Below are 22,005 nucleotides of genomic sequence, written 5' to 3' on the forward strand. Positions count from 1 at the left end.
CACGTATTCAAGAGAATTAGGCAGCAAGAAGAAGTCCCTGAACATTGGTGACAGGGAATTATTTTATATTATTGGAAAGACAGAGGGTACACAACTGTGTAATAATTACAGGCATCACTCTTCTACCAGTCATAGCAAAGGTAATTGCATGGATACTGTTAAATCATGTCCAGAATGTGCTGATGCCAGGCCGCAGATGGCAACAGAACAGGTTCACTTCAAATAGATCAACAATCAAGCAGATATTTGCACTGAGACAAAGTGCTGCATAAGATATCTATGCAGCCTATGTTGATATGAAGACCTTTCAGTCACTATATCAAGACCATCTTAGGCTCGGCTCCTATTAAAGAAGTAGGAAACCTCAGTAGGATTGTAAATATTCTCAACGCTCACTATAGTGTTACAGCCATCTGTGGTCACCTCACAGGAAGGTAATGACTCCTTTGAGTTTGATGGTGAACATACAAAGACTGTGTGCTGGCCCATAATCTTTTCCTATTAACCGTTGATTACATGATGATGCAGGACTCTGTCATGGTTCTGAGTGTGGTGTGTATCTTGGCAGTAAGCGCTCCTTAATTGACCTACGCAACCACAATGATAATGTTCTGGGGGTGGAGACAATGCTTGTGGGTGGAGACAATGCTTGTGGGTGGAGACGATGCTTTGTGGGTGGAGACGATGCTTTGTGGGTGTAGACAATGCTTTGTGGGTGGAGACAATGCTTTGTGGGTGGAGACAACGCTTGTGGGTGGAGACAATGCTTGTGGGTGGAGACAATGCTTGTGGGTGGAGACAATGCTTGTGGGTGGAGACAATGCTTGTGGGTGGAGACAATGCTTGTGGATGGAGACAATGCTTGTGGATGGAGACAATGCTTGTGGGTGGAGACAATGCTTGTGGGTGGAGACAATGCTTGTGGGTGGAGACAATGCTTTGTGGGTGGAGATAATGCTTTGTGGGTGGAGACAATGCTTGTGGGTGGAGACAATGCTTGTGGGTGGAGACAATGCTTGTGGGTGGAGACAATGCTTGTGGGTGGAGACAATGCTTTGTGGGTGGAGATAATGCTTTGTGGGTGGAGACAATGCTTGTGGGTGGAGACAATGCTTGTGGGTGGAGACAATGCTTGTGGGTGGAAACAATGCTTGTGGGTGGAGACAATGCTTGTGGGTGGAGACAATGCTCGTGGGTGGAGACAATGCTCGTGGGTGGAGACAATGCTTGTGGGTGGAGACAATGCTTGTGGGTGGAGACAATGCTTGTGGGGGGAGACAATGCTTCAGCAAGTATTCATCATCACTTGACTTACATGTCAGTTGGAGCAAGGACAATATTCAATCATTAGGAAGACATAATCTTGGTGATACTGTGACTATTACAGGCAACCCCAACCATGAGGTGAACACAAGTCAACAAATTTGAATAACTCAAGTCAAAGATTTGTTTGAATGGTGACTTCATGCCCGAATGCCGAAGACAAGCTGCACCGGCCACTTCGGCGCTCAACTCCTTGACATCGACATGGAAATACCCAATAGGCTTCCCAACTCTTTAGCATTGCTGGTGTTCATATATGCTAGTGATAGTTGGATCAAAATAACCCACATTAATGATTTTGATACATGGGCTCTTCAACACATCTTAGGAATAAGATGACAAGGGCAAATCACAAATATGACTGTTCAGAACAAATCTCAGCTACCATTCCTTTCTAGCCAGATTGGTGGTGCACAGCTGCATAGGTTTTAGCATGTATGTAGAAACTGAGTGGCAGATGCGGCTGTTGTACTTTCCATTCAGCCATCATGTGCACTTGGAATCACCGCAGGGGAGGACAACGTTTCAGATGGCAGAATACCATGCAGGATATACTACAATTGAGTACTACAATAGAAGAGGCATATAACCTGGCAACCGAGTGGAGACATTTTATCATCACAGTAGTGACTTTCTCCTCTGTCTATCTATTCCACAATAAGCAGCCAAAGAAGAAGAAGACCACTCATTTTGCATCTTCAGATGTATAGGGCTGCAGAAGCAGTTTCTTGGTTATTGGGTACAATCCTGGACGGGTCACCACTCCGATTCAGGATACTTGAATGGCTCATTCTTCCCAGTAAGCTGGTACTAATTTTTCCGACCTCAGAAGGATGACAGGCTGAGTCAACCCACCATTCAACGGAATGATAGGGGCTTGACCTCAAGACCCTGATATCTCAAGCCAGCCACCTTGACTGTTAAGCCAACACCAAGCTCAACCAAAGAAGAAGCACTTTATTGAATGAGAAAAACATTAATTAAAAAGTATGAAATACAGACAGAATACCATTATAAAAGAGAGATACTAATGAAAGCATTACGACTAGTGAACAGCTCATAACCAACCTGATGTGGGTTCCAGTCGCTGTCGAAGATGACCACAGTATCAGCAGCCTGCAAGTTGAGGCCCAGTCCTCCAGCACGTGTGCTCAGGAGGAAGATGAAGTAGTTTGAGCCGGTGTCATTAAACATCTTCAGCAAAGTCCCTCGATCATCAGACTTCGTTGTCCCTGAAACAGATGGTGGTTGAGAAAAAGCAAAGTAAAAATCTTCAAATCAGGGCTTCTGGAGAACATCTTCAGTAATCATAAATGGTCTTCCTCGACAATTAACTGAGGATTTCACTGATTCACTTAGTTTTATTTTAACATATTTGACTGTAAAATTTTAATTCCATCGACAGTAGCATGACAATTGAATGAATGCATCAAACATGTTGTGAACGAACACTGAATTTCACCGTGAGTACTCTTTCTTTGCAATTTTACATTTCACAAGCATCTTATTCAAATCTAGCCTGCTTCATAAGCTCTGCATCCACTGAACGGTCATATCATGTCGTTCAGCAAGGCAGTTTACACAGTATAATGCTGTTAAAGTCATGCCGACGGTGCAGGAATTGTGAAAACAACCATGTGGGCATACCATCATGGCACAGTGGATGACGGATACTCAGTAAGATCATGACATAACAATGAAGCAGAAAAAGGATGTTTTTAATTTAAAACATTAAAATTGTTGTTCAGGGTCGCATTAAAATACTTCATCATTGTCAGTCGTAGTTTCACATTTTTACTTGTGAAATCGAACATTCACAAATCATATTCGTTTCCTGAGTACTGTATGTTTGTCTGTATGTTTGTTTGCAGTCAGTCGTCTACAGGTCGCAATTCTAAACCTGTAGAGCAAGAAAACGGGACACATTATCTACTGCCGTGCACTGCGGGATTCAGTACAGCACTGTTCGTTCACCTTGCAGTGTAAAAATGGCATTGGATGGATCGGATCGCAGGTGCTGAGTTGGCTGAACAGTGGGAGATGTTTTTTAAAACATACTTTAAAATATAAAATGTAGAAGAAAGCAAATAAAAATATTTGCTGGATTTGTAGATTAGAAAGAAAAAAAAATTCCATTGGAAAGGTGCAATAGGGCAGGTTTTTAAATTATGCAAAGTAGGAAACATACCATCAAGCCGAAGGTATCGGAAGTTTCGAAAAGCCAAATAATCTTCCATAATTGTCATGAGAGTTGTCATCTGACAGAAGAGCAGCACTCTATGGTTAGTTGAGTGCAGTTTGGGGAGAATGCGATCAAGAAGCTCAAACTTGCCGGAGGTTCGGTACAGGTCGGGCCTATTGGGTAATAAAGAACAATGGGATAAAGGAGGACAGATGGAATCCAATAGTTTACAAAGTTAGTAATCAAAGCACATTTAGCAATTCAATGAAGCAAAATTAAATGCAGATTCTCAAGCACCAAAAAAAAAGTCGCTCATAGATTGCATACTATTCGATTTTACAAGTCGCTCATAGAATGATCGTTTTAAGGCCATTTTCACCGCTAGAGCAGGGGTTAGCCTTGCAGGCCCCATGACAATCATGGTTCCCTGTTTGAGGCAATGTTTTTATGGCCGGATGCCCTTCCTGACACCAACCCTTAGTCGCCTCTTACGATGCGCAGGGATACGGTGTACCTATTCTAAATCGGGGTACACACCGGGATCATTCATCCCAGCAAGCTGGTACTCAATTTGCCGACCTCGGAAGGATGACAGGCTGAGTCAACCCCCCTGGTGTTAATTTAGCGATCGACCGGGATTCGAACCCAGGATCCTAGGATCCCGAGCCGCACCCTAACCGCTAAGCTCATAGATTGCATACTATTCCTTCTTGGATTATCACTTTCACATTGCCGAAAGATCGGTGGTCTCTCTGTCTTATATCGCCTCCTTTCTGGTCTTGCGCCCCCTGCTCTCAACATGGTCTGGCTTCCCCCCACCCAAAGTTTCTGCACACACAGTCTGCAATTAATCCCCTTCTGGTGAAACCCCGAAAATCCAGACTCAATGTGCACCTCCACTCATTCGTTTCTATTTTCCCCCACCTGTGGAACCAACTTCCTCAGTGTCTTCAATCTCATCCTTCTCTCCAGGGCTTCAAGACAGCTGTTCTACACCATTTCAGATCATCCATCATTCACAAACATGTTCTTTGCTACCCCCATTAACCCTCCCCAAGCCCACTTCTTTCCGAGTTTCCAATTTTTCCTTCCACTTCTGTGATTGAGAGTTTGGAGAGATATCCATCTTGTTCACCCACTATGTCTTCCCCTTGCCCTTGTTCTTCCACCAATCCCATATTTTTCCAAGCCTCCCTCTATTTTATCCCTTAATCCTGCTGTTGGTGTGTTTTCCCCCTCTCTTTCTACTGTTCCTTTTGTTCTGTTACGTCGTGATCCATTCTATGTTCTAGCTCCTGCATGAGCCACGACATTGCATACCAAAAAAACGTACAAAGTCCTTTCTTCTTTCGACCCTCGACCTCGAGTCTGACTATTTCAACACTCGACGTATTTTAACTCTTCAATCTGACTCTATAACTGGACCGGACAGCATCATCTCATATGTCCTAAAAACCTGTTCTGCTGCTCTTGCACATACTCTCTCTGCCCTTTTCACCCTATCGTGCTCAGTCATCTTCCATCTGTATGGAAATCAGCAAACATCACTGCATTACATAAAAGGGTGCAAAAACGGATCCCCTCAATGACAGACCTATCACCTTACTTCCAATCACCAGCAAGGCCATGGAATCCATCATCGCAGTTGATATAATCCTTCCTTTCCTGTAGCAACCTCATCTGAAATCACCAATTTGGATTCAGACCAGGTCACTCCACCTTGGACACGCTGCTTCTACTAACCCGACAATGGATGGAGGCCCTCAATGTCAGACATGAGATCAGATCAGGGCCATCTCTTTGGACATCCTGTCTTGCTCTCCAAACTCTCTACCTATAGCAACCAATGCCAACTCCACACATGGCTTACTGACTTCCTCTACTCTCATAGCCAACGTGTGCAACTCAATGGAATCCTTTCACCTCCTCTCCCTGTCATGGCTGGAGTGCCCCAAGGCAATGTTCTGGGCCCAGTCCTATTCCTGATATTCATCAATGATCTCTCTAAACCTCTGGAAAATCCTCTTTATCTATTTGCTGATGACTCCATCCTCTGTCGTGACATCCCTCATCCTTCAGACAGACAGGTTGTAGCCTCTTCCCTCTCTTCTGGCCTTGACAAAATTACAAGCTGGTCAAACTGTTGGAATACGTCTTTCAATCCTGACAAATCTCACATTCTCACTATCTCCAAAAGGACCGTCTTGCGAACCATCCTATCCATACTTTCTTTAAAAAAACCTCTTGAGGAAGTTGTCATTCAAACTCCTCAGTCTCACCATCAGCCATGAACCTTCTTGGGCAAACCACATTTAAAAGTCGGCCTCCAAAGCCTCCCGCTGACTGGGCCGCTCAAAGTAGTACAATAAGAGGCTTTCCTGTACTCACATCTAAGCTCACTAATCTCATTATCTGAAAGAAGGAAAATCCCTCCTAGCTCATAAAAAACATAATTATCACCAATTAAAACTTATTATTCAAGAAATCAAAAAACAAATAAAATAACCTTAAATATCTCCTGATTTGTTGGCAGGTGACAAACATCATCCTGTCTTTAATAGCAGAATCAGGGTTGTTGGAATTTAGTAGCTGTAAAGTATCTGCCCTTGAAGAAAGATGTTAATTAGTTAAGGCAGCTATTTATGTACATGAACTCTCTGGAGTCTCTACAAGCCGATTCTATCGGCTTTACGCATGCGACGAAATGTCTACAAGCCGAATTTATCGGCTCTAACCGCATTCAAATTTACCGCGCAATTACCGCCTCCTGGATTCGATGTGCATAATATATAATAATAACAACAAGCATTCTGAGTATTGCGCTGCAATACATGTCCCCTACCGGCAGTCTGTCGTCCGGAAAACTGTTGGGGAAATTACCAAGGGTTATTCACCCACAGGTTCTGAATCGTTCCCAATCGCTAATTACCTCAGGACGGGCTCACCTGTGATTCGCACTCGGGACTTCGATTTATACACTTTGCAGACAGGTCAGCAGAAGCACGAGAAAATACGTTGTTGATAAAGAACCTGGGGAGTGCATGCGGTGGGGGGGTGGGGGATGTGTGCAGTGGGGTGGGGGGAGTGCCTGCGGTGTGGGTAGGGGATGTGTGCTGTGGGTTTTGGGGGGAGTACGTGCGGTGGGAGTGGGGGATGCATGTGGGGTGGGGGGAGGGGGGGGGAGGGATGCATTTGGGGGATGTGTGCGGTGGGGTGGAGGAAGTGCGTGCAGTGGCGCCATGATCCATATCATGCAATACAGTTGTCCCCATGATGCAAGACAATATTTCTCCAATTCAAACAGAGCATTTTTTCAATCCAAACAAAATTTGTAGTAGTGGTCATAAATATAGCCTTTGGTCAGATATGGCAGTTAGTTAAGCTTCTCTACTTTGTATGTGAAAGTATGATTGCTGTAAATCTTCATTAATATTGTTCATGTGATTTATCTATCTATAATTCCAGTAATCTCTGTTTGTACGTTTGTACGTTTGTACGTTTGTCTGTGACCGCTGTTTCTCGACAACCACGGGTCCGATATACTTTTAACTTGCCAGGTATATTGCTGGGGACCCGAGGATGTGCCTTTTCAAGGTTTCATATTAATCGGACAATTACTTACCGAGCTATGTCCAAAAAACGATTCAACCAATCAGAGAGCAGCGAACTATCGCGTGTGCCGAACGTGGCGGACACACTCTGCCTCGGATGGCACATTTGAGAGCGTATTCATTTATTTCACGTTTGCAAACTATGTTGGCGCTATGTTGGCGTTAAACTATGTTTTAAAACTAATAAAAACCCCGGGGGGATTGTCACTGTACTCGCAAGCCGTTCGCCGTTCGCTTTGGCGTTGCGAATGGACCAAAACATTTCATGCACCAAACCATTTCATGTAAAGCGTTCGCCGTTCGCTTTGGCGTTGCGAATAGACCAAAACATTTCATGCACCAAACCATTTCATGTAAATAGAGGGGGGGATATAATTTTAGATATAGATATAGTACGGGCATGCCCTAGTAGTGGGTAATGACATAAAGGTTTGGCCAAAAAGCATCCCAGGAAACGATCATGTTTCACTAGGATTCACATGTTCTACAATAATCATATATCATCTAGAAACTGACATAATCAGGAATCTTGTTGAAGCAGTCCTCAAGTAGATATTTTAGGAAATATTGTACATAAATCGACCTTGTTACTCATAATAACATCAACATTCTAGAGGTGACTGCTGATTCGCTATCAACGATCATGTGATGCAGAATATTACTTCCTCCAAAGTTTGTGCCACTGTACAAATGTTTGGGAGTGTTTTCCTCTTGAAAAGAAGCTTGCAAGCTCTCACCAAAAGCTTTTTCTGAGTGAACTAGAATAAGTGCTGAATTTTCGAGCACTTAAGCACAATTTCTGTGATAGGTCTTTCAGTTTCTGACAGCACCCAAGGCATTTACCCACAACTCTAGAACCACACATGCCATCCCTCATGTGCTCCACTCGGTAGAGCGCGTACTTCCGCCAGGCTGAACAGTTTATGTTTGTATCCCACTGATAGGCCAGATCTGGATTCGGACCTGAACCAAAATATAATTGGCTTGTTCTTGTCACCTAATCAACTCATCCACCAAGTTTAGTCATAACTTGTCCATAACTTTTTAAAATATCATGTTATATATCGCTTTTCGCCCGATCTCTCAATGGTGAAGAATCACTTAAAAATTAAATAATTCTCATATCCGAATCCATATTCAGATCTTCACCAAAATCGAATCGAATCGTCCTTGTCACACACACACAACCTGTCCAACAAGTTTCGTCCAAATCTGTCCATAACTTTTTCAGATATCCTGCGATGTATCGTTTTTGGCCCAATCTCACAATGGTGAAGAATCACTTTTAAAAAATTATACGAGTCGGATCCGAATCCGGATCCTCACTAAAATCTAATCATTTCATCCTCGTCACATACACTACCTCTCTGCCAAATTTCGTTTGAATCCGTCAACAACTTTTAGAGATATCGTGTTCACAGACGGACAAACAAACAGACAGATAAACAAACAGACAGACAAACAAACAGACAGGGGTGAAAACATAACCTCCATCCACCTTCGGTTGCGGAGGTAATGACACCCATGCTAAGTATCAGGTCAGAAACTAACATCTACTGAGATATTTGCATTATAAATGTCCGTCAATAAGGTGAGTTTGCTGAAGACAACACCTTAAAACCATATCTTTAATGCTGGACTTGTCAGTTATTGACCTAAACCCAACATATAAATACAACCGCACATGGTATCATTAGACATCCAAAGCAGTGCAGTTTGAAGTCTATTGCTCTTGCTGAGGGTTGTCATTACCTTCGCAAAAGCGGAAGGTTATGTTTTGATCGCTGTGTATTTATTTGTATGTCTGTGTGTGTGTGTGTGTGTGTGTGTATGTTATTCGCATAACTCAAAAAGTATTCAACCGAATTGCATGAAATTTGGTGGGATGATTGGTTATTATACGGGACACATTTGATTAGATTTTGGGAGCAATCGGGTCAAAGGTCAAGGTCAAGGTCACGAAAAGGTCAAAATCGTATTTTTACCAAGTACAGAACAGTAGCTGCGGCGAAGGTATGCGCTCTACCGAGTGCCCGTTCTAGTTATCATTGTTTTTATTATTATTACTATTATTCCACCATATATTGTGACATTTTTCTCAGGGACCACTTAAACAACAAGCTTCAAACTTTTTAGGGTTGTTGCAGTGTCAAAAGATCAATGACATATCCATCCAACTAAGTTGATTAGTCCAAAGGCTTGGTTGTGGTCATCTTGGATTTTTGAGGTTTCCTTTTTGTCAATTCAAATACTTAATCAGAACTAATGAACCGATCAATCCGAAACTTTATGTGCATCATCATGGACTGGTAAGCTGAAAGTTTGAGAAGGCAAAGTATTTATGCAAATTAATATCGCTGTCATGGGCCAATTAAAATTGATTGTTTTTTCACATCGGGAAGTTGATGGATTTTGATGGAGAAAGCTTGTATATTTAGATTAAACAATTATAATTTGAACATTTGGGACAATATACCATGAATCCTTCCTTAAGGGCATCCATAGCAACCAAGACAATAATGGCTATTTCGACAATAAAACAGCTTTTTATGGGCTTGTACTTTTGTTGTTTCAAATGTTTGATTTGGTTTTAAAGCTTATTTTCTGCAGGTTTTAGAAACTTTTAGGATTTTAGAAACCAGACTCAGCGGTCTAATGGTTAGAACATCTGCTCTGAGTCTGGGAGGTCAATGGTTCAAACCCTGGTCGAGTCAAATCAAAGATATTAAAAATCCAATTCAGCATGGTGCATGCTGCTTCCTTGTTTGACTTTCAGCATTTAAAAGGATAAGGCACGGTCAATCCCCATCGGTTGGCATCCATGGGGAGGAGGAAATTCCTCCTGAGGAAATGTCCCGCTGAGTGGGTGAGAAAAAGTGGTGCCATTGGTATGGCGTCGCTGGAACCAAATGTCTCCTGAGAAGTGACAGCTCAATCAATGGCTGTGTTAAGTGTTTGTCTCGTCAGTGTGTGTGTGTGTGTGTGTGTGTGTGTGTGTGTGTGTGTGTGTGTGTGTGTCAGCTCAATAACAAGCCTTAGACCTTGTATAAAATAAATAAATGAAATAAAACCCATAGATTTTTCAAAAATAATTTTGTGCATCCTCCGACTCATTTCATTGTGGCAGATCACAATTAGATTTTAAATTTATATTTGATTATTTAAAACTGCTCTTCACACAAGCCATAATAAAGAGGAGGAGAAATAGGAGTATTAGTAGTTGGCAGAGTTAGAGGAGGAAGAAGAGTAGAAAAAAGGATCCCACGAGTAAATTATACTGTTTGATCCCACCAAACAATTTTGGCTATTTCAGAAAATTCAAAAGTCCTACCTTTTCAGCAAAGCATTTACAATTCAACAAAATGGCAAACAATTTGTATTACCCAAGAGTACCAGGCAATGCAGTAACTAAGTGGGTTGGATATGGTAACTCACCCTTGAACAATGCCATTGCTGAAGCCAAGATATTCTGCAAATGATTCCTGCAGAGAATAGAAATATATTTAGATTCGAAATGTACAAGGAAAAAAAAAACCTCATCACCAAAGAGAGGAATTGGTCAGGATCAGGTGCAAAAGGGATTAGGTGCAGGAGGGATGTAAATGAGATTATCATATCTGGGAGAGGAGAGGATTCGGCAATTGGGCACATGAGGGACGATGATGTAACGACATTTTCAGGCATGGTGAGGGTGGGAGGGGGGGGCCAGGGGGGGAGGGTTGGTTGTTGGGGGGGGCAAGAAACATACAAAGCAAAATCGAGGGTGCAAGAACATTGGCTACACTGTTTTGTAATACGTGCATTTGAGTGCATTTCAAGCAGCAATGCCAAGTGGCTACACTGTTTTGTTCGTTGAAATCACGTGAAGAGATAAAATTTCATTATCATTTCAACTACTAATTAGAATTTATAGCAGAATAATAATGAATTTATGGAACAGTGAATACAAATTAATTGATGATTAATATTAATACGAATAAAAAATGAAATACAGAAATAACTAATTTACATAAGTATTCAACCCCTTGAGTCAATACTTTGTAGAAGCGCCTTTGGCAGCGATTACAGTTTCGAGTCTTCTTGGGTATGTCTGTATCAGCTTTGCACATCTGGATCTGGGGAGTTTCTCACATTATTCCTTGCAGATTTGCTCAAGCTCTGTCAAGTTGGATGGGGAGCGTCGGTGAACAGCAATCTTCAAGTCTTTCTACAGATACTCAATGTGATTCAAGTCTAGGCTTTGGCTGGGCCACTCAAGGACTTTCACGTTATTGTTCAAAATCCATTCCAGTGTTGTTTTGGCTGCATGCTTGGGGTCATTGTCCTGTTGGAAAGTAAATCTTCGCTGCAGTCTAAGGTCTTTTGCACTCTCAAGCAGGTTCTCCTCAAGGATTTGCCTGTATTTGGCACTATTCATTGTTCCCTCTATACTTACAAGTCCCCCAGTCCCTGCCACTGAATAGAATCCCCATAGCATGATGCTGCCTCCACCATGCTTCATCGTAGGGGATGTGTTACATGGATGATCAGCTGTGCTCAGTTTCTGCCAGACGTAGCGCTTTGCATTTAGGCCAAAGTTCAATTTTCATCTCATCAGATCACAGAATATTTTGCCTCATGCTTTCAGAGTCTTTCACATGTCTTTTTGCAAACTTCTGGTGTGCTGTCATGTGCCTTTTTCTCAGAAGTGGCTTTCGTCTATCCACTCTCCCATAAAGCCTCGATTTGTGAAGGGCTGCAGAGACTGTTGTCTTTCCAGCATGTTCTCCCAGCTCAGCCAAGGAACTCCGTAGTTTTGTCTGAGAGGTCATTGGGTGCTTGGTCACCTCCTGACCAAGGTTCTTCTTGTCCGGTTGCTCAGTTTGGCTGGACGGCCAGCTCTAGGAAGAGTCTGAGTAGTTCCATATTCTTTCCATTCCTAATGATGGAGCTCACTGTACTCTTGGGAACTTATAACACTCCAGAAATTGTTTTATATCCTTCTCCAGATCAATGCCTCCTTACAATTCTATCTTGGAATTCTACAGACAGTTCCTAGGACTTCATGGTAGAGTTTCTGCTCTGGCATGCACTGTCAACTGTGGAACCTTATATCGAAAGGTGTGTTTCTTTCTAAATCATGTCCAATCTATTGAATTGGCCACAGGTGGGCTCCAATCAAGTTGATTTTTTTTCCATGCAATTCTCCATTTTTGTCACCCTGAGTCTCTTTAAATAAACCTGTTACTTCCTAATTATACGTGTCACCTGATAACCAGCCATAATCTCGTGCACGAGCAATCCATCTCAACTCAGTTCAGTTAATCCCTGGGGGAGATATAGTTTGTTAAACTTTCGTTTTACGAGACCAGCGGGATTGAGGTTCCAACTGGGGGTATAGTTGACATAGCCATTAGCCTGAGCGAAGCGACCTGCTCATGCGTGATTCCCTCCAATTCAGCCATCCACGACACACATTGCTTTGGCGCAGCCGGTCCACGACATTTGAGACTTGTCGATGTGACAATATTTCACCAATGTAGACAAATCCAAAGCTACACATTTGAACTGACCTGCATCTTTCAATACAACTTCCACTAGATTACTATCGACAATATGCATTACCAGCCTCCCTACTTACTATGAGTTGGCATCCCACTATCCCAATCCCAAGGACGTGTACCAGCAACCATATGTACTGTATCTCTTAACAGAAAGACCAACAAAATCTTTGACAAACTGACATTAAATAATAGATGTAGACCAAATGGTACAATTGCAACACCTGAAATAACAACAGCAACTCAATACACATCGTCAGAATTTATATCCTACTTATGCGCCTTTATAACACAGGTAAGACACATATGAAACGTAGCAATGCATACACAGCGCAGGTTGGATACTTATCACTTCGTCATTGTCTGCCTACACTCTACAATCCTCTTCCCCCAAAGCCTAACTCACAACCTAACTCCTGCAGTTGATTAAAAAAAAAAAAAAAAACACCTTTAGAGGCCATTTTTCCCCGCAAAGTGGGGGTTGGTCTTTTTCGGGCACCGTGGTTGTTGTTGTTTTTGTTGGTCCCCTTTTTGAAGCAATGTTTTACGGCCGGATGCCCTTCCTGCCGCCAACCCTTTTTGTCGCCTTTTACGACAAACAGGGCATTACCAGTGAACTGGTACTCAATTAGCCGACCTCGGAAGGATGACAGGCTGAGTCAACCCCCCTGGCGTTAATTCAGCGATCGACCGGGATTCGAACCCAGGATCCCAAGCCAGCACCCTAACCGCTAAGCCAACACCAGGCTTAACTCACAGGACACCCCACTAAAACAATTACACACCTATCAATCTCTCACACACCTGTCTTGCACACCTATCAATCTAAGGAGCTCCTGCTGCATACTTCCCACAAGGAATAAAATTAAGTTTTCCATAGTTTTGTCCAGATAGGGCAAAAATAGTACTGTATTATGAAAGCCCTACAAAGAAATGTTCCATTTTCAGATAATTTTCAAGCACAAATTGTGAAGAGAAGAAGAGAGTCCAAAAAGATCCAGATTAACAATGAAACAACCCAGGGTTTAAAGTAAATGTTCATCTTCTATGACCACGATTATCCCACCTTTATTGAGGGGTAGGGGTGGGTCGGCCGTGGGAAGCTTGGCCCAAGTCTTCACGAATCAGCTGGCCAGGCCTGACTAGTCAGGGCAAGAATTTGAAATTTGTTCAGGGTGCCGCCGATAGCTCGCCTACTCTTCAAGAAGGGCACCAAAGGATCTTTAACGCCCACCAACTAATGCTGGCGGACGGGATTCCCGTTTAACTTCCATCCGACGGACGGCAAACACATTGACCAATCAGCCTGCCTGTGGAACGCCGGGATGAGTTTATAGTTGGGTCGGGAATCAATCTTAGGCTAGACAGCCTAGAGGCGAGTGTGCATACCTCTAGGTCACCCTGTCAGCCCACTAGGATTTAAAATTAATACTTATCCAAATTAAGTACAACTTCTACAACTACGATCTGACTTTCGAAATTTAAAAAACTTGCAGAAATGCTTCTAGGATTAAATACTATTAATTTAATTACATATGATTTTGCTCATGTATTCACTTGGCATTGCTTCTTAAAAGACGACAAAACTAGGTAAGCATACAATGGGAACATGTTTTTGGCAGTACGGTTTATGGAAGCACCTCAATGTGTTGGAACATGAATGGATGGTTCGCAATCTTCCTTAGTTGAACAATGGTATTCATCAACGTCTTAGCTCCACCCTTTCCCTGAAAAATAAAAAATAATCGTGTGAGAATGATAAAAAGAAACCTCAATAAAAGCACGCTCAACTCTGGGGCATTTGATGTTTTGTTCAATATCCAGAGTAATCAGATCAAAGCAAAATGTTCATCCAATGCAGTGCCGGTTTTGGGAGCAGAATATGGGAGTTTTTAAAAAAATATAGTTTGACACATACTACATACATGTTATCTATTACATGGCATTAATTATTTTTAAACCTCCTATCTTTCCTCCCCTTCCTTTTTGCCGTCATATTTATTCTCCTATAGCAGCACCGTCCACATGAGGGGACAGTGCAGTGACTGACAGCAATGCTTGGGAAGGAAACAGTATTGGAACCCTGCCATCAGGGATGCACGAGCAAAGCTGTTACAGCCTGTCAGGGTAAGAAGCAAAAGCGCAAGTTTCCAGGGTTAGAAGTTTAAAATGGAGATGCTGGGGTGAGAGGCTAATGCGGAGAATGCTGAGATGAAAGGTTACCATGAATAATGCTGAGATGAAAGGTTACCATGAATAATGCCACAGTGAGAGGCTAATATGGTGTATGTCCTGGTGAAAGTCTAGCTCTAGGTGGATGCCGGGGTGAGAGATGAAAGGTGACAGCAGCAGTCATGTAGGCTAGGAGTGCAAGTGAGTCAGGTCAGTAGGAGCCTACAGAACCCATGTGTAGATGGTTCCCCACCCACTGTTCTATCTCTACACGTTGACATTAATGATTCAATATTTCATTTGTTGTTCAACAAAAGTGGGTGGGAGTAACCTCTGGTAAAATATTAACTTCCCCGGAAGGTTCACGTGTGGGATTGAGATAAGCAAAAAAGACAATACGTTTAAAACAAAATAATTCCCTTTACAGGGAACTTTAATGCAGGAGGCGGTCATGAGGCTCATTAAAGCCTGTGCTGTTGTTACCCACATATGGTTGTTTATCTGTGTTCTATCCTTTTCCAATGCTGAACATCAAGCAAGGAAGCAACACGTAACATTTTTAAAGTCTTTGGTGTGACTCAGCTAAGGTTCAAACCGTCAACCTCCCAGACTCGGAGCAGGTGCTCTAACCATTACCCCACTGAGTCAGGACGAACTTTGTGCAAGTCATGCCGACATCGACAATTTGGGAGACAAATTAAACCCACAAACTCTTGGAAATAAAGTGGGATGAAAAAAGAAGACGGAAATTTGTGGGTGTTTTCCACATCACGATATTTCCCAAGAGGCACCTGAACATCAGCTGGCTGAACAGATAATGTAATGTTTGCTCTACTTACCTTTTTGTCCTTCTCAGAGCCATCTGTAAGTAGCACACCCTTGGCCTGCATGTGTCGGTATAGTACCTTCTGAAGTGCGGACATGTCACACTTGACTACATACTCGACCTGCACACAAAAAATTGTCACATACTGAATTGGTTAAAGGAAACTCACAAAGGCCATAAAAATCAAGGCAATATAAAAAGGGACCACAACAGAAGCAGACATTTTTGGCCTTGGACTCCTTTTTGTGTTGACATTATCCTTCGAGTCTTGCTACCTTCTCAGGTAGCTGCGATTCCACTTCCTTCTTGAGCCGACGAAGCAAAAATGGTCGGAGGACCTTATGCAATCGACGTATGATGAGGATGGTCTCTTCCTCATTGAGGTCTACTTTCTCGCCAGTTAGTGCAAAAGGTGCATTGAACCACTGTTCAAAGGTGTTGCAACTTTTGAAGATTGTAGGTAGGAGGAAGTTGAGAAGAGCCCACAGTTCTGGAAGCTTGTTTTGCAGCGGAGTGCCCGTAAGAAGCACCCGTCGTGGAGCCAGGTAATGTGAGTTCAGCACCTATGATGACACATAAGATTGGATATTCATATCAATATGTCCAATCAAATTACCCATGTGATCATTCTCTGAAATGAAGGTAAATAAATAAACAAAACAAATAATAACGAATATAATAGATTGAGAAGTGAATTAGTATAATAATTAATTGCTGTTGATAACACATAGCTTCAATACTGTCTGCTATGCTCCAATAAAAACAGTGAATGTGGACTGCATTGTCAAAACAAGTGCATTTAATGCCCATACATGGAAAAAACAGTCAAGGTACATATCAGTCATAGGTTAGAGCAAACTAGCAGAGTTACCCGGCGTTGACCGGAAAATAAAGTCAGTCACGTGTGTGTAGTGGGCTTTCTATAGTCAAAGGAAGCGACGCCTCTTGGGCACGCCCCTAGTCTAAATCTGATGCGCCCATGTTTTTTGTCGTGAAAAATTACCCCCCATGGATCCCCTCTACCCTCCATAAGTCACTTCCTTAGGCTGTTCATGAGGCACAACCAAATAAACAGACGTTCACAAATAGGGTTACAAAATCACAACACCAAATCACACTCTCACCTGCGTTAGCTTGCAGTGGTGGTTCTTCATGCGATGTCCTTCATCCACGATCATGTACTTCCACCGAATCTGTTTTGAAGAAAGGAGACAAAAACATAAAGCAACAAGTTTTGAATTATCACACGTTTGTACTCTCTACAATGCATAACTTCAAAATTTAAACTCAATACCTCACAATCATACTAACTGTATGCTTCATAATCAAAATTAATTTAACTTTATATGTATTATGCTCCCCTTTTGATTAAAGACATGATAATAATAAAAACAATAATTGTTACAATAATATTTACAACTAGAACTGTGAGCAGTGATGACAGGCTTCCAGGCAATATGGCTGCTAAACCACATGACTGAAGATGTCATAATTTCCCACATTACTTCCACATGGGTATGCAATGATATATTTCATGTTTCGCATCAATTGGTTCAGTGGTTTCAAAGAATTTTTTTTTTTTAACATTTGCCTTCATTCCAAAAGGGCTGCACACCACGTGACTGAAGATGTGCTCATTTTAAATACATTTTCATCATGTGTAATCGATCATATCTGTAAAGTTTGGGTAGGTTACGTGGTTTTGAAGAAGAAATTTTTTAAACTTCTTTTTAAAATCCAAGATGGCCACAGTGCCACGTGTCTGATGACGTCATAGCTCACAAAAAAAAATCCCACTGGTAATCCATCATACATGTGAAGTTTCGGATTGATCCGTTGAGTGGTTCTGGAGATATGTATTTTAAAATGTTTTTTCTTTCAATCCAAGATGGCTGTCATATCAAGTGACTGATGACATCATAGTTCAGAAACATTTTTCCTCATGGGGAGTTGATCATATATATGAAATTGTGCATTGATCCATTCAGCAGTTCAGGAGAACGATGTTTAAAGGTTTTCCTTAAATCCTAGATAGCCACTATACCACATGACAGATGATGTCATAGTTCACAAAAACATTTCCACATGGGTAGTCGATCATGCAAGTGAAATTGTGCATTGATCTGTTCAGCAGTTCTAGAGAAAAGATTGTTAAATTTTTGGTTAAAATTAAAGATGGCCACCATAACCACATCACTGATGACATCATAGTTTGCAAATATTTTTCCCCCATCAGTAATTGATCATACGTATGACATTTCATATTGATCCGTTAAGTAGTTCTCTGGAGAAGACTTTGAGTTTTATTTTTAAATCCAATATGGGCACCAAATCATGTGACCGATGACCTCTGCTTTTGCAAACTTACATCCCCTGGGTAGTCGCTCATATTTGTAAAATTTCTCATTGATCCATTCAGCGCTTTCAGAGAAGAACATTGTTTAAAGTTTTCGATTAATCCAAGATGGCGGTCAAAAAAGTCAAAGTTCAAAAACTAATATTTGTCACGCACTAATTTACATAGGTATGAAGGAGCAGCGCTCCTGCTTGAGACGGACGAAGTGACGGACAAGACACAAACTCGTCCGAGAAGATGTTTATTGTATAATCATCTCGGGAACTCTAAAAGCCCGTTTATCGGGTTCGCATATATATATCCAAACCAAAAAGCATACATCAGAACTAAAGCCCCGCCTCTCAGGCGAGGCACGCTTTGGTGGTCATGTGACCGACAGGTGCAAAGGATTATAACCTCGGCGCCGCGGATTGGCCGCCGGTTACGTCACCGGCTTGGGCCAGGAGATTCTATTGCTGGTCTCGAGCTTTGGGGGACCCATGGATCGCTACACACGCCCCCCCAGAATCGACTTGGTCCAGGAAGGTCAACCTGAGGGGGGTCCGGATGACCCGACCGAAACGACCCCTGGCTGGTCGCGGGGGGGGGGGGGGGGGGGTCCGGTGTGGTGGCGGGTGGCCGGACGGGGGGTGCAGTGGACGGGGGGCGGCCGCGCCGCAGTGGGAGAGCCAGCTGTGGCGGCTGGCCGACGTCCATGTGGGCCGGCTTGAGGCGGTCCACCGAAATCCGGTCCGCCCGGCCGCCGATGCTGACGACGAAGGACTTGTTGTCCCGTCGTAGGACCCGGAAGGGTCCGTCGTATGGTGGCCGGAGCGGCCCCCCCGGTGCGCGTCGTGGCGCACAAAGACGTACTCCGCTGTGCGGAGTGCTGGGGGGACGTAGGATTGGGGGTCGCCGTGGCGGGACGTGGGCACCGGGGCGAAACGTTGGGCGGCCTCCTGGAAGTCCATGCGCTGGCGCGCGGCGGACCAGGGGCTGGTGGCGTCGGGCACGAACTCGCCCGGGACGCGGAGGGCCTGGCCGTACACCAGCTCGGCGGTGGACGCCTGGAGGTCCTCCTTTGGAGCCGTGCGGAGGCCCAAAAGGACCCACGGGAGCCGGTCGGCCCAGCCGTCGTCCTGGAGGCCGGCCATGAGTGCGGCCTTCATGGAGCGGTGGAACCGCTCGCTCAACCCGTTGGCCTGGGGGTGGTAGGCCGTGGTGCGGTGCAGGGTAACGCCCAACGTGCGGGCGACCGCGCCCCACAGTTCGGACGTGAACTGTGAGCCGCGGTCCGACGAGATGTCCGCCGGTGCGCTGAAATGCGCGACCCAGGTGGCGATGAACGCCTGGGCCACGTCGGTGGTGGTGGTGGAGGCGAGGGGCACGGCCTCCGGCCACCTGGTGGTCCTGTCCACCATGGTAAGCAGGTGGGTGAACCCCTGCGATGGGGGCAGGGGACCCACCAGGTCCACGTGGACGTGGTCGAAACTTCGCTCGGGCACGGTGAAAGGAGCCAGCGGAGCCTGGGTGTGACGGTGGACCTTGGCCCGCTGGCAGGGTGTGCAGGCGTTGGCCCAGTCGCGGACGTCCCGTCGCAACCCGTGCCAGACGAAACGTGCCGACACCAGCCTCTGGGACGCCTTCCGGCCCGGATGTGAGAGGCCGTGGTTGCGAAGCAAAAATGCGACGCCGCCAGGTGACCGGCACAACGGGGCGAGGTAGGCCTTGGGAGACGTCACAAAGCAGGACCGTGTCCGCGAAGGGGGTGTCAGCCAAGCGGAGGCCCGTGTCCGCCACCCGGAGTGCCTGCACCATGCCGTCGGTGGCCTGGTCCGTCGCCATCAGGGCGAAATCGACGCCGAGGTGGACGGCGTTGGCGCCGGCTAGAGAAAGGCAGTTGGCCACGGGGTTGTCCTTTCCGGCGACGTGCCGGATGTCCGTGGTGTATTCCGACACGGCGGAGAGGTGGCGCTGCTGGCGGGCCGACCACGGCTCCGTGACCTTGGCCATGGCGAAAATCAATGGCTTGTGGTCGACAAAGGCCGTGAACGGGCGGCCCTCCAGGAGGTGGCGAAAATGGCGGACGGTCAGGTACAGCCCGAGGAGCTCGCGGTCAAAAGTGCTGTACTTCAACTCGTTGGGCAGGAGTTGCCGGCTGAAGAACGCGAGCGGCTGCCAGGCCCCGTTTACCCATTGCTCATGAACCGCGCCCATGGCGTAGTCGGAGGCGTCCGTGGTGAGGGCGATGGGAGCATGGGGTACCGGGTGGGCCAGCAGCGTGGCGTTGGCAAGGGCCCGTTTCGCGCCGGTGAAAGCAGCGTCCATGTCCGTGGACCAGACAACGTCGCGCTTCGCCGGCTGGCCGCGGAGGGCGGTGTACAAGGGCCGCATGAGTTGCGCAGCTCGGGGCACGAAGCGGTGGTAAAAGTTCACCATCCCGAGGAACTCCTGCAGCGCCTTGACGGAGCAGGGGCGTGGGAAAGCGGCGATGGCCTCGACTTTGGCCGGTAGCAGCACGGCGCCGTTCCGGGTGATGCGGTGGCCCAAAAAGTCGATCGTCGCCGCACCAAAGTGGCATTTGTCCGGGTTGACGATTAAGCCGTGCTTGCTGAGGTGGCCGAACAGCGTCCGGAGGTGGAGGAGGTGCTCGGCTCTGGACGTGCTGGCGACGAGGATGTCGTCCAGGTAGGTAAAGAGGAACGGCAAGTCGCGCAGCACGCCGTCCATCAGGCGCTGGAACGCCTGTGCCGCGTTTTTGAGGCCGAAGGGCATCCGGAGGAATTCGAAGAGGCCGAAAGGTGTAATAACGGCCGTCTTCGGGATGTCGGCCGGGTGGACGGGCACCTGGTGGTACCCCCGAATCAGGTCCACTTTTGAAAAAATGGTCCGCCCCGCCAACCGGGCGGAAAAATCCTGGATGTGCGGGACGGGGTACCTGTCGGGGGTAGTGGCGTCGTTGAGGCGGCGGTAGTCGCCGCATGGCCGCCATCCGCCCCGCGACTTCGGGACGATGTGCAGCGGCGAGGCCCAGGCGCTGTCGGAGCGCCGCACGATGCCGAGGCGCTCCAGCGCGGCGAACTCGGCCTTGGCGACGGCGAGTTTGGCTGGGTCGAGACGGCGAGCTCGGGCGTACACCGGCGGGCCCGTAGTGGGAATGTGATGCTCGATGCCGTGATGCACCGCGACGGCCGAAAACGTCGGTCGAGTGAGGGCCGGGAACTCCGCGAGGAGATGCGCGAAGTCGTCTGCCAACGGGAGGACGCAGGAAAGCGCGGTGGGCGCGGAACGGCTCAAGGCGCACGCCAGCGAGCTGAAAGTTTCGGCGTTGACGAGACGCCGACGTTTAACGTCGACCAGCAGCCCATGGGCGCAAAGGAAATCGGCCCCGAGCAAAGCCATGGAGACGTCCGCCGTCACGAACTCCCAGCGAAAGAGCTGGCTGCCGAAGCGGAGGGCGACGGTGCGTGGGCCGAAGGTGCGGATGGCGGAGCCTTTGGCCGCGATTAAGGAGGGGGCCGCAAATGGCGGCCCGCCTGTCCTCCGCCGAAGCGGGAATGACGCTCAGCTGAGCGCCGGTGTCGCAGAGAAAATGCCGCCCCGACGCTTGGTCCGCGATGAATAGCAGGTTTCCGGAACGGCCGGCGCTCATGGATGGTAGTGAGCGCCGGCCCGACCGTTTCCCGACTTGCCGAACGTGCACGGGGGTCGACATGATCGGGCCTGCCGCCCGAACCTGGCGTGGAAATAACACCAGGCCGGGTCTGGCGGGGGCTCCGGTCGATGCGTCGGGACCGGGCGACGCGGCGTCGCCGCTGTCAGTCGCGCCGGCCCGGCGGCCTCCGGGAAGGAAGCTGCGTAGCGGGCGTCGGGCGGGAAACTGCGCCGCGGGCGCCGACTGGGCGGCGGGCGGCCTCCCGGCAGCCACCCCGACGAGCTGGCTCGCCGCTCCGACGAGCTGGCTTGCCGAATCGATCTTGTCGGCCTCCCTGGCGAGGTCGCGGGGGTTCGTGATG

At 46.3% G+C, this 22,005-nt stretch overlaps 1 protein-coding gene across 8 annotated transcripts in view; it reads right to left on the bottom strand.

The window, feature by feature from the left end:
* Nucleotides 1-22,005, bottom strand: part of SMARCA4 (SWI/SNF related BAF chromatin remodeling complex subunit ATPase 4) — a 172,499-nt gene that overhangs the window by 55,595 nt on the left and 94,899 nt on the right. For all 8 annotated transcript variants that reach the window (XM_078784783.1, XM_078784751.1, XM_078784772.1 and 5 more), the window contains 7 exons: nt 16,779-16,847; nt 15,930-16,217; nt 15,668-15,775; nt 14,297-14,383; nt 10,552-10,598; nt 3,512-3,678; nt 2,392-2,555 (listed from right to left, as the gene is read on the bottom strand). In XM_078784783.1, the coding sequence (XP_078640909.1) occupies nt 2,392-2,555; nt 3,512-3,678; nt 10,552-10,598; nt 14,297-14,383; nt 15,668-15,775; nt 15,930-16,217; nt 16,779-16,847 (930 nt within the window). The remainder of the gene's footprint in view (nt 1-2,391; nt 2,556-3,511; nt 3,679-10,551; nt 10,599-14,296; nt 14,384-15,667; nt 15,776-15,929; nt 16,218-16,778; nt 16,848-22,005) is intronic.

Source organism: Myxine glutinosa, chromosome 1 (assembly GCF_964187855.1).
Source record: "Myxine glutinosa chromosome 1, kmMyxGlut1.1, whole genome shotgun sequence".
NCBI classification, from domain to species: domain Eukaryota; kingdom Metazoa; phylum Chordata; class Myxini; order Myxiniformes; family Myxinidae; genus Myxine; species Myxine glutinosa.